The 13618-nt window shown below is 39.0% G+C and overlaps 1 protein-coding gene across 3 annotated transcripts in view; it reads left to right on the forward strand.

Annotated features, from left to right (window-relative positions):
* Positions 1 to 13618, forward strand: part of RBM33 (RNA binding motif protein 33) — a 133752-nt gene that overhangs the window by 19547 nt on the left and 100587 nt on the right. For all 3 annotated transcript variants that reach the window (XM_023640066.2, XM_023640067.2, XM_023640068.2), the window contains exon 2: positions 3222 to 3300. In XM_023640066.2, the coding sequence (XP_023495834.2) occupies positions 3222 to 3300 (79 nt within the window). The remainder of the gene's footprint in view (positions 1 to 3221; positions 3301 to 13618) is intronic.

A 13618-nucleotide genomic window follows, 5' to 3' on the forward strand; every position in this document is an offset into this window, starting at 1 on the left:
CACCAAATTCCTTCTGTTTTTGTTTATCTCTCAATATCTTTATTTCACCTTATTTTGTTATAGTTTTGATGAGATACATAATTTTTTTTGAGCATTTTGTAAATGCCTCTGACTGCCTTTGTTTCCGATGAGAATCAGGTGTTGATGTTTTGCAGTTGGTTCCCTTGTGATGAGTTGTTCTTCTCTTGCTATTGTTAAGGTATTCTCCTTGTCTCTGAAACATTTTGACTATGATTTGTGTGTGTGTGTATCTCTGTTTATTCTACCTTGCGGTTGTTGGATGTATAGATATAGGTTAGTATTTACCAATAAATTTGGGAAGTTTTTAGCTGTTATTTCTTCAGGTATTGTTTCCTACTGCTTTCTCTCCTTCTAGTACTCTTATTGCACATGTATTGGTGTGCTTAATTGTGTCTCACATTTCTCTGAAGCTATGTTCATTTTTTTCTTTCTGTTCTTTGGATTGGATAACCTCTATTGCTCTGTTTTCAAATTTACGAATTCTCTCAGTTGAAATCTTCTGTTGAGCCCCTTTAGTGAATTTTTCATTTCAGTTATTTTGCAATTCCAGAATTTTTTGTTTCTTTTTATAATTTATGTTTATGTTATCTATTTGATGTGACCTTGTCATCAGACCTTTCTTAAGTTCTTTATCATGGTTTCATTTAGTTCTTTGAACATATTTATAGTGGCCAGTTCATCTTTTTCTGTTAAATCTGACATCTGGTCCTCTCACAGGTGGTTTCTGTTACCTGCTTTTTTTCTGATGGGTTATGGGTTATACTTTCCTATTTCTTTGTATGTCTTGTAATTTCTGGTTGGGTAATATATAATGTGTCAACGCAGGGTGCTGGTCTCCCTAGTTCCCTACCCCTAGGCTTATTATTATTTGCTTGTTTGCTTATTGGTGACTGACTAGGTTGTTTAAGTGAAGTCTGTTCTCATCCCCCACCCCACTCTGGGCAGTGGGAAGCTTCTCATGTCTCTCCTCAGGGGCCAGAGCCTCTGTGATGCCGAACGGACCCTGGGATTGTGGTGGTTTATCAAGGCTCTCTCTGACTCTGTCCAGCCACACTTCTGACAGTGCCCTGGGACATAATTTGCTTTACAGACTGATCCAGTCAAATTCAGGCCCCATTGATTGCATGGTGTCTGAGGTCAGAATTTGAGATCTGTTCTAACTAGAGTTAGGGCCATTCCCGCCTGTCTCCCCATTTCTCTTTGGCACACCAGGCAGCGTACGGTTCAGTTTTTTTCTCCAGTGACTTTTGTCATTCTCCTTCCTATGATCTCTCTCCAAAATCCACACTGTTTTTGAGAGCAGCCTTTGACTGGAAGTCTTTTGCACTCTGTTCCAAATGAAGTCACTTCCTCTGAGAGAGTTTTGGAGCTTTCTGCTGTTCTATTGCATGCTTTTCCCCCTTGGGCAAACTCTCAGAGCCACAGCTCTTGTGCTCTGGGTGGGGACAGTGGTGTACTTGTCTCCGAGTAACACTCGCTTTAGGAGCTGAGTGCCTGGGTGGCTGGAGTGGGGGCAGTTAACCCAAGGTCTCCTTGGCTTACCTCTCTCAGTGTGAAACCCCACCCTACGAGATGGGACAGGAGCAGTCTGGGCCCCAGTAGTATCTGTCCTATAAGTGGGGCCTGAATGGAAGAAGGGAGCCCCCACCTCTCACTTGTATTTAGAGCTTAGCCTCATCGCTGGGCAGGTGGCACAGGGTGAGGAGTGCAGAGGTCTGTGTTCTTGGCTGCACTGGTCTGGAATGGAGTCAGTGTCCTTCTGAGCTGGGAGCCGGGAGGAAGGCACAAGTTCTGATTCAAAAACCATGGATTCTTGCAGCTGTTGTTAGCAAATTTGAGTAGATTTCTTGAATAAGTGTTTTTCATTTAATGATTGCCTTTAGAATCAGTTCTGGAGACTTTAAATAGTCATTTTATTAAAAGTAATTTTCATAGGGAGTAGGTAGGTTGATGGAGCTCTTCATGCTGTCAGGCTGGAAGTAGAACTTCTCAAGGATACTAATTCTTTTTTTCTCCCCCCATGCTTTTTCTCCCGAAATCCCCCCAGTGCATAGTTGTATGTTTTAGTTGTGGGTCCTTCTAGTTATGGCATGTGGGACACCGCCTCAGTGTGGCCTGATGCGCGGTGCCATGTCTGCACCCATGATCCAAACCAGCGAAACCCTGGGCTGCCGAAGCGGAGTACGTGAACTTAACCACTCGGCCATGGGGCTGCCCCGACTAATTCTTTAATATCTTTCATTCTCGAGTTTTTTTTAAAGCACCTACTCTGTTTGGTGTAGTGTGTGGTAAGAATTGATATATTACCTTCTTAGAACTTTATTGGTTAGTGTCTAGCCCCAGGGTGGGAAAATTCCTTACCCTCTGGCTCCCCTAGGTAGACTCTCTGGACAGGTATCTATTTGTCTGCTGTCACTTCTCAAGCCTCTTGCTTCCGTGTATATCTAAGATGAAAAACTTTAATTCCAGTTCTCTGATTTTCCTAATAATTAAAGTAAATTAAAAAAATGAGACATGAGATGTGATGTGTGTGCAAAATATACACATAGTATGGGAAAAATGTAAAATACCTTATTGTTTTCTGTAGTGATGACCTGCTATGATGATATTTTGGATATACTGGGTTAAATAAAATATGTTGTTAAAATTTCATCTATTAAAGTTCCACCTGTTTCTTTTTTACTTTTTTAAATGTGGCTACTAGAAAATTTAAAAATATATATGTGGCTTATGTTATATATCTGTTCAGCAATTCTCTATCCCTACTTCTTTTAAATAGGGTCTTTGTTTTCCATGATTAATTTGGAAAAGTGTAAAGATTAAGAAAAGTGTTATAAAAATCTCTTTAACTTTTAGCAAATCAGCAATTTTTTCCTTTTATATAGTTGTAAAAATATATACTCAAAAACCATTTGATAAAGAAAATATTTTACTAAAATTTATGATTTTTACAAAACTATTAGTGATTTTCATGCCTAATAGAGTTCAATAAATTGATTTTCTTTCAGTAGCTTTGTACTTTAAAAATTTTTAGTTATTAAAAATGGCTAAAGCATTTGTAATAGTTTTATATGGAACTTTTGTATTTTAAAATGTCATGTCAGCAATCCTTAAAAGAAACATGTTGTTTCAGCGTTTGAATATCTGTATGTGTCTGTTTTAATTTAGTAAGACTGACTTTCATGGCCTCTGCCTTACAGATGACGACTTCGACCAGTTTGATAAGCCTGGTGCAGAGCGGTCCTGGAGAAGAAGAGCTGCAGACGAGGACTGGGACAGGTCTGGAAACCCCTGGTTACGTGTCAGGGTTCACATTTTATCTCATTCCACCACTTGGCTATGCAGAGATCTTTATGGCAAACAGTGTGTTGGCTACCTGATGCTGTTTCCGACTGGGCCTTTCCCTGCTAGTCTAAAGTGAGGGCAAGGGTGGATGCGCCAGGTACAAGGCTTTCTGGGCTCCTCTCCCAATCCTGTATTGTCTCCAGGGCTGCCAGCAGATCACTGGTCATCGTGATAATATTGACTTGGTGGACACCCAGAGCTATTTTTGTAGTAGTTGTATGCCAGAGTTCCTTTTGCTCCACACCCTACCCAGTATTTGGCCAGACTTTTAAAGTTTTTGCCATTTTAATATATGTAAAATGGTATCTCATCATAATTTAAATGTGTGTTTCTCTGATTACTAGTGAAGATGAAAATATCTGTTTAGGAATACACACACACACACACACACACTCACACTCACACTAACAGTATAAAAAGAGTCCACAAGTCCACAGTAATGATAGATGTCAAGTCAGTGTAGTGATGACTTCTGGCGAGGAGCTCTAGTAGAGGTTAGAGAGATATGTACTGAGAGAAGTACATAGGGGGCTTAGTCTGGGTGGTGGTGTTCTCAAATGATGATTGTTCTGGTCACATTTCTTACTACCTCAAATAATGTGTTGAAAATGTAAAAATGACCTTGGAGTTGAGGTCAGAAAGTTTAATGGTAGAGATAAATACATCTGAATAAAGAACAACGATGATATATTGCTTTAAAAATCCCTGACTGCCATCTGAAAACTGTGCTGTCCCAGAAGTTTTACAGAATAACCTATGTCAAAAACTTCGTAGTTCTTGTAGCCTACATCAAGTCGAGTACTCTTGAGTGACTCTTGGGCAGTCTGTAAAAAAACTCCTTAGAGCTTAGAACAAAGCCTCCTGTAAAAGAAATGGTCCTATTGGAAAGCAGTGATAACTAGTTTTGTTTAAAAGACTATGATGGGGAGCTGAATGAAATATAAAGTATATTTTAATAGTTTTCTCATCATTTGGATTTTCTCTTCTGCTGGTTGTCTGTTCATATCTATGTCTCTTTTTCTTTTTGGCTGTTTGTCTTTTCCTTATTGATTTTAGGGATTGTTTAGACTTTCTGAAATTTATTTTTTGTGCTTGGAGCTATCTCTGCCGTCTGGTATGTGTTCCCTTTAACAATAGATTTTTATAAATAATTTAGTCAAACTTATCTTTTCCTGTATGGTTTTTATTTATTAAAATATGAAAAAAATGTATTTGGAAATCATTTTTAGACTTATAGGAAAGTTGCAAGAATAACAGAAATTCTTACATGCTCTTCTCTCAGACTCACAGTTGCTTTTTGTCGTATTCCTTTTATCATTCTCTCACTATTACACCCTCACACACACATACATAAAATTTTTCTTTCGTGCACCATTTGACAATAGTTTGCAGGTATCATGACAATTTAGTTCTAAATGCTTCGCTGTGTATTTTTTATTGTGTATCCCAAGAACAGGAACATTCATTTACATAATCACTGTATAATTTCCAAAATCAGAAGTTTAACAAACATGTAATTCTATTTTTTAATCTACAGTGGTCATTCAGGTTTTGTCAATTGTCCCAATAATGTCCTTTATAACCAAAAATGAGTTTCTTATTTTCTGGTTCAAGATTCAGTTCAGGGTCATACATGGCATTTTCCCCTCTCTTTATCTCTTCATCTGGAAGAGTTCTGTAGCCTTTGTCGTTTATGCCTTTGACATTTTTGAAGAGGCCAGGCCGTTTATTTTGTAGACTCACCCTCTGTATGAGTTTGCTGCCGTCTCCTGAGGGCAGGATTCAGGTCGTGCTTTTGGGAGGAGTGCTCTTTGCTGATGTTATGGCCTTCCTGAGGGCATCATTTCAGGAGGCTGCTGATGTTGGTCAGGGTGCTTTCTGCTTTTCCTCCTTGAGAAATTCTTCCCTACCCTTTATTCTGATGTGTCCTGTGTGTTCCTGTACAAGTTTTAAAGTGTCTTTTGGTTTCTTTTACAGTTAGATGTATAATCTGCTTGAAATTGATTAGAGTGATTTTTAACTTATTGACATTTCAGGGGTATGTGAAAATAGAATAGCACAGTGCATCCAGTGTACCATTGTTCAGCTTCAGCAATTATCAGTGTATAGCCAATCTTTGTTTATGATATCTGCAGCCGTCCTCAAATCACAGGCATAATTTCACCTGAAAATATTGTAGATTGTATCTCTCTGAAAAATAAAGGATTTACAAGTGTAGCCACAATGGAGTTATCTCTAAAAAGAAATCCCTCATATTAATGTCTTGTTAGTGTCCCCATTTCCCCCTGATTGTCTCATAGATCTGTTAGTATATCTCTCACACACACGGTGTGTGGAGACGTGTCTGGGTGCTCTCTTATAGTTTGAATCAGAGTCCAGATAAGATCCATATATTGTAATTGATTGGTGTGTCTTTTGAGTCTTCTTTCATCTATAGGTTCTCCCCACGTCTTTTTTTAGTTCTCTGCAATTATTGTTGAAAAACGAGGTGGTTTGTCTTGTAGAATTTCAGCTTTTGCTGATTGCATCCTCTGGAGTTTTTTTAGTGTGTTCCTTCATCTCTTGCATTTTCTGTAAATTAATAGCTAGGTCTAGAGGTTGAGCAGATCCAGGTTTGAATGGGGTGGGAGTAGGGGGCCCTGACAGTGTCTTAGGTGGGAGTCCGTACCTCCAGCAGGAGCTACGCGATGTCTGGTTTTCTTCTTTTTGTGGTGTTATCAGCTTTTGACTGATCTAAGTGGTGATATTCTGATTCTGTCCTTCCTGTTTTTTCTGTCAGCTGTGAGTCTTGTATAAACTACTTCGTTCTTCTGAGGTACAGAATAAGTGCTTGATTCTTTACTTTCATCTACCAGTTTTCAAAATAATGGGTCAGTTCCTTAGCATCCTCCAGAGGGGAGTTTTGTTTTTGAATCATTTTCATCTCATAGATTTAAATACTGCGTGTATTTTTTAACCCATTGTAGTTACTATTCTTATTAATGTTTGCATTGCCCCAATATTTATTCAGTAGGGATTTTATTCATGACATTAGTTGACTTTCTGCTGGGATGAATTGGGTTTTGTTTATGGTGTGAGAAAAGGTTCTAGTTTTTCTTGTGCTTCCTGGTGTGAATAGTACTTGTCCCAGTGTTGTTTATGAACAGATTCCTCCTTTCTTCTCTCCTCTTCAGTGCATATTTGCATATGACGATTCTGTATCATGTGTATTTCTTTATTTGATATTTTTAAAGCAAAAAACCATCCTCTTTTGTGTATTGGATAATAGAGGGAGAAATTTGAAAATTAAGGAGAAGAGCGAGTCAGAAATGGTTATGCACAGCTCTTGCTGCCATGTTACATTAGTGGTTTATTTGGAAGAAGATGATGTCATTGCTGAACCTGAAGTTTTTAAGTTTTTTGAAAGATGTGCATGTATCAGCCTATATCCAGGCAGGAAAGAGACAGCATACTCACAAGGTTTTAAGTGGAAATCGTCTGAGGACAGGCTGTTTCCAGGGCAGGGTTAACGCAGTAGTAAGAGTTGGTGAGGCTTCCAGGGAGTAGCAGAGGCCTGAAGGGAAACAGTGGTGTCCTAGAGCCCAGTGAGAGCTGCAGTGGTGGGAACTGGGGGGGCCGCAGCTGTGCAGGTATGAGGGATGGGCAATCTCTTGTGCTTGCTTTGTGACATTCTCTTGGGGCATCCCATGGGCTGAGCCCATCCAGAAGCAAAGGCCAGGAGAGCTGGTGGGAGCCTTTCCCAGAGACACTAGAGACGCTTTCCAGGGCACGAGCCAGCTGAGGCTGGAGGGCGTGGCTTGGAGTGGGAAGGCACCCAGAGATGATGGACTCAAGTGTAGTCTTCCTTGTCACTTATATATCTGATTTTGCAAAGCTACAGCCATGTGGCTGACTACAAAATACTTGTTTCGTGAAAAAGCCTTTCAGTATACTTAAAGAGCTGATTGTCCCTAATCTTTGATAAGAAATACCTGCCAAAGAGGTTTTTCTTACTTAAATAGTGATTTCTTACTTAAATGGTGAAATCTTTAGGGAGTTCTGCAGTTGAATGCAGGAAACCTCTTTATCAGTGTGGTGTTTCTTTCATTTCCTAACACAGTTACTGTTATTGTCAGGGAGTCTTCATACTCATCTCTTTGAAAGGACTCGATGTGAGCCAGTCACTTCCATTAATTCAGTGTTGTTTTTGGTGATGGTGTAATTTTAGTAGTGTTTTCTGTTTTGTAAATTTCTTCTCTTTTGTGTACGTCTTTTGTAAGGATCCAACTTTATGGTGACAATAGAGAATCGTATGTTTAGTTTTTGTGGAGTGTGTGCATAGTAGTCCGGATTTGGACTCTGGAACCAGACCAGCTCGGTCACGTACTTGTTTTGCTGCTTCCTAGCTGGGTGACCTCAGGCCAATTATTTAACATCTCAGTGTCTTGTTTTCACATTTAAAAAATGGAGCATGATATAAGTATTTACCAGATAGGGTTCTTAGGGCAATGAAAAAGCTAATATATGAAAAACCCTTAGAATGTTTCCTGGCACGTAGTATACTGACTGGATGTTTGTGATTCCCTGAGCTTTAATTTATGCTAGTTGTAGTCATAGGGACTTAATCTGTCTGTCTCCCATCCTGCTTTCTTCTTCTGTGCTGTTGCCTTGGTTAGTCATGGAAACTGCTATTCTCCATCTCTGTACACTCCACTCATTTATAGCTGATAGAGTTTTCAGTTATCTTCTTTTAAAAAATGTTTTTGTGTAGAAAAAATAGTCATTAAAGACTGATTTTTTTTATTGAGCTCGTCATAGTTTACATCATTGTGGAATTTCAGTTGTACATTGTTTCTTGTCTGTCCCCACAGAAGTGCTCCCCTTCACCCCCATGCCAACCCCCCAACACCCCTTCCCCTGGTAACTACTGAACTATTTTCTTTGTGCATGTGTTTGTTCATATTCCACATATGAGTGAAATCATCTGGTGTTTGTCTTTCTCAGTCTGGCTTATTTTACTTAGCATAATTCCCTCCAGGTCCATCCATGTTATTGCAAATGGGATGAATTTGTCTTTTTTTTTCTGGCTGAGTAGTATTCCATTGTATATATATACCACATCTTTATCCAGTCATCGGTGATGGGCACTTGGATTGTTTCCATGTCTTGGCTATTGTGAATAGTGCTGCAAAGAACATAGGGGTGCATACGTTACTTTGGATTGTTGCTTTCAAGTTGTTTGGATAGATACCCAGTGATGGGATAGCTGGGTCATATGGTATTTCTGTTTTTAGTTTTTTGAGAAATCTCCATACTGTTTTCCATAGTGGCTGCACCAGTTTGCATTCCCACCAGCAGTGTATGGGGGTTCTGTTTTCTCCACAACCTCTCCAACATTTGTTATTTTTAGTCTTAGTGATTATAGCCATTTTACCAGGTGTAAAGTGGTATCTTAGTGTAGTTTTGATTTGCATTTCTCTGACGATTAGTGATGTTGAACATCTTTTCATGTGTTTATTGGCCATCTGTGTATCTTCTTTGGAAAAATGTCTGTTCATATCCTCTGTCCATTTTATGATCGGGCTGTTTGCTTTTTGTTGTTCAGTTGTGTGAGTTCCTTATATATTATGGAGATTAACCCCTTGTCTGATACATGATTTGCAGATATTTTCTCCCAATTAGGGGGTGTGTCTTCTTGTTTTGATTCTAGTTTTTTTTGCCTTGCAGAAGCTCTTTAGTCTGATGAACTCCCACTTGTTTATTTTTCTTTTGTTTCCCTCGTCTGAGAAGACGTATGGTATTCGAAAAGATCTTTTTAAGTTCGGTGTCAAAGAGTACTACGTATATTATCTTCCAGGAGTTTTATGGTTTCAGGACTTATCTTCAAGTATTTGATCCATTTTGAGTTTATTTTTGTGTGTGGCATGAGATAATGGTCTACTTCCATTATTTTGCATGTGGCTGTCCAGTTTTCCCAACACCATTTATCAGAGAGACTATCTTTTCTCCATTGTATATTCTTGGCACCTTTGTTGAAGATTAGCTGTCTGTAAATGTGTGGTTTTATTTCTGGGCTTTCAGTTCTGTTGCATTGATGCTTTCTCTGCATCTGTTGAGATGGTCATGTGGTTTTTGTTCGTCATTTTCTTAATGTGGTGTATCACATTGATTGATTTGTGGATGTTGAACCATGCCTGTGTCCCTGGTATAAATCTCACTTGATCATGATGCATGATCTTTTTGATGTATTGCTGTATTCAGGTTGCCAGTATTTTGTTGAGGATTTTTGCGTCTATCTACATCAGCAGTATTGGCCTGTAGTTTGCCTTTGTGGTGTTGTCCTTGTCAGGCTTTGGTATCAGAGTGATGCTGGCCTTGTAGAATGTGTCAGCAAGTGCTACATCTTCCCTAATTTTTTGGAATAGCTTGAGAAGGATAGGTATTAAGTCCTCTCTGAAAGTTTGGTAGAATTCCCCAGGGAACTCGTCTGGTCCTGTGCTTTTATTCTTTGGGATGCTTTTGATTACTGTTTCAATCTCTTTCCTTGTGATTGGTCTATTCAGATTATCTACTTCTTCTTGATTCAGCTTTGGGAGGCTGTAAGAGTGTAAGAATTTATCCATTTCCTCTAGATTGTCCATTTTGTTAGCATATAGTGTTTCGTAGTATTCTCTTATAGTCTGTTGTATTTCTGTGGTATCTGTTGTTATTTCCCCTCTTTCATTTCTAATTTTATTTATCTGAGCTTTCTCTTTTTTTTCTTTGTAAGTCTGGCTGGAGGTTTGTCAGTTTTATCTATCTTCTCAAAAACCAACTCTTTGTTTCATTGCTCCTTTCTACTGCCATTTTTGTTTCAATAGCATTTATTTCTGCTCTGATTTTTATTATTTCTCTCCTTCTGCTGACTTTGGACTTTGTTCTTTTTCTAATTCAGTTAGGTGTAGTTTGAGATTGCTTATTTGGAATTTTTCTTGTTTGTTAGGGTAAGCCTTTTGCTGCATCCCATGTGACTTGGTATGGTATGTTTTCATTTTCATTTGTCTCCAGATATTTTTTGATTTCTCCTTTAATTTCGTCAACGATCCATTGGTTGTTCAATATCCTGTTGTTTAGTCTCCACATCTTTGTCCCTTTCTCAGCTTTTTTCTTTTAATTAATTTCCAGCTTTATAGCATTGTGATTAGAAAAGATGTTTGTTAGTATTTCAATCTTCTTAAATTTATTGAGGCTTACCTTATTTCTCAACATATGGTCTATCCTTGAGAATGTTCCATGCACACTTGAGAAGAATGTGTATTCTGCTGTTTTTGGATGGAGTGTTCTATATATGTCTCTCAAGTCCAACTGGTCTAGCTTTTCATTTAATTCCACTGTTTCCTTGTTGATTTTCTGTCTAGATGATCTATCCATTGATGTGAGTGTTGAGGTCCCCTACTATTATTGTGTTATTAATATCTTCTTTTAGGTTTGTTAATAGTTGCTTCATGTACTTTGGTGCTCCTGTGTTGGGTGCATAGATATTTATAAGTGATATGTCTTCTTGCTGGAGTGTCCCTTTAATCATTTCATACAGCCCCTCTTTGTCTCTCTTTACCTGTCTTATCCTGAAGTTTACTTTGTCTGATATAAGTATCCCAACACCTGCTTTCTTTTCTTTGCCCTTAGCTTTGAGTATTGTCTTCCATCCCTTCACTCTGAGTCTGTGTTTGTGCTTGGAGCTGAGATGTGTTTCCTGGAGGCAGCATATTGTTGGGTCTTGTTCTTTAGTCCATCTCGCCACTCTGTGTCTTTTTATTGGAGAGTTCACTCCATTTGTGTTTCGGGTGATTGTCGACACATGAGGACTTAATGCTCCCGTTTTATTCACTCGTTTACCGCTTCTCCTGTGTTTCCTTTGTTTCTCGTCCTGTGTATTTTGGTCTGTCACTTGAGTTATGTAGTTTTTTATGTTGTATTTCTTTGTTTTCTCCTTATTTATTATTTGTGTCTCTGTTCTGCTTTTTTGTTTAGTGGTTACCATGACGTTTATATTCAAAATCTCGTAGATAAGATAGTCTATTTTCTGATGGCCTCTTATTTCCTTAGAGTAAACCAATTCAGTCCCTTTTCTCTTTCCCTCCTAAGTTGTTTTTCTCACATCTTATTCCATCTTGTCTTGTGAGTTTGTGGTTAAAATGACAAGATTATCTTTGTTTTTAATGTTTTCTTCCCCTTCATCTTTAATGCTATTCCTGAATATTTACTGACCTGTTCTGATGTATAGCTACAATTTTCCAATTTTGTCTACCTATTTATTTCCTTACTCTATGCTTTGTAGTCCCTTTCTCCCTTTTCTTTTTCCAGATATGAGGGCCTTCTTGAGGATTTTTTGTGGGGGGTGGTCTCATGGCTACAAACTCCCTTACCTGTTGTTTATCTGGGGAAGTTTTTATTTCTCCATCATATCTGCAGGATATTTTCGCTGTATAGAGGACTCTTGATTGAAAGTTTTTGTCCTTCCAAGATTTGAATATGTCATTCCAGTCTCTCCTAGTCTCTAAGGTTTCTGCAGAGAAATCTGCTGAAAGCCTGACAGGTATTCCTTTGTAAGTTATTTTCTTCTGCCTTGCTGCCCTTAGTATCTTTTCTTTGTCATTCACTTTTGCCTTGTGGTAGGTCTTTTTACATTGACATACTTAGGAGCTCTGGTAGCCTCTTCTACGTGGATTTCCATCCCCTTCCCTAGGTTTGGGAAGTTCTCTGCTCTTATTTCTTTGAACAAGCTTTCTGCTCCATTCTTCTTTTCTTCTTCCTCTTGAATACCTATAATTCTTATGTTCCATTTCCTGATTGAGTCAGCTAATTCTCAGAGACTTTCTTCCTTTCTTTTAGTCTTAGTCCTCTCTCCTCCTCTATCTGGAGCATTTCAACTTGTCCTCAGTTATGCTGATTCGCTCCTCTATGATGTCCTCTCGAGCGTTCAGGGAATCCATATTTTGTTTTCTCTCTTCCATTGTGTCTTTCATCTCAAATATTTCTGATTGATTCTTCTTTATAGTTTCAATCTCTTTTGTGATGTAGCTCCTGAACTCGTTGAATTGTTTCTCTACATTCTCTTTTAATTCCTTGAGTTTTTGATGATAGCTATTTTGAATTCTCTGTCATTTAGATTACATATTTCTCTTTCCTCAGGACCGATTTCTGGGTACTTGTCATTTTCTTTCTGGTCTGGAGATTTAATATAATTTTCGATACTGCTAGAGGCCGTGGCTCTGTTTATGTGCATTGTGGTATTATTTGGTTACAGTTACCACCTGTTGCCACTGGGTGGGGTCAAGAGCCATGTATTCTGAGCCCTCTGTGATCTGCCAAGATCGCAGGTGCTGGAGCCGGTGCTGGGTGGGTGGAGGGGAGGGGCGCTTTCTTCTGTGTGCTCTTGGGGTTTTCTCACTCTATGCTTGCTATCTGGTTTCCTGGGGTGGCTTGATGAGGTCACCCCTGCATTAGCTTTCACCTCGCTAGGGGCTTTCTCCCAGGCTACGAAGGCTTTGGGGATTGTTGATGTTCCTGCGAATGAACGTCCCTTCCCTCTGTTACTTCCCTCTCGCAGCCTGCCCATGGTCCCAGATCCCAGTCTTTTGTGGAAGGAGTGAAGTTTTACCACGTTCCACCTTCTCTGAGGGGGGCTCCAGCCTCTCCCCCCACTGTCATGGCTGTGTGGGTCTCTCAGACATCTTGTGGCTTGTGTTTGGATGTCCTCTGTTGGAGAATGAATGTCTTTTTCATTGTATGGTGGAGGGGAGAGATTACTGGGAAAGCTCACTCTGCTTTGATGCTGACGTCACTCCAAAGACTGATTTCTCGTTTCCTTATACTTTTCTTGTCAGCACAAGGTACAAGTGTTTTCAAGAGTTTTGTTTGTATAATTACCAACACCTGTTCATATTATGGTTTTAAGGGTTCTTCTCAATTAGTGTTCCCTGGGCAAATGGGATTACCTTCCATTTTCAGTTATTTAGAGTGATGCTCTAGAGAGGGGCTTGTCTTCAAAAGGGTGCTTGTACTTTTTGGTCATCTGGAATCAAATTCTCAAATGCTGTGATTGTGAGTATTGTGACTGGATCATGTTTTTTTCCTCACCCATTGAGGACGGTTGAACAGTGAAGAGACAGAAATTGTATCTGAAAGATGATTAGATGGTTTGTGATTGAAAATGTTGGAAGAAACTAAGTGTTATTCTCTAATAACTATCTTACTCTTGTTGATCTGTGAAAGATTTTTTTTCCCCGTGGGC

Source organism: Equus caballus, chromosome 4, assembly GCF_041296265.1.
Source record: "Equus caballus isolate H_3958 breed thoroughbred chromosome 4, TB-T2T, whole genome shotgun sequence".
Taxonomy (NCBI): domain Eukaryota; kingdom Metazoa; phylum Chordata; class Mammalia; order Perissodactyla; family Equidae; genus Equus; species Equus caballus.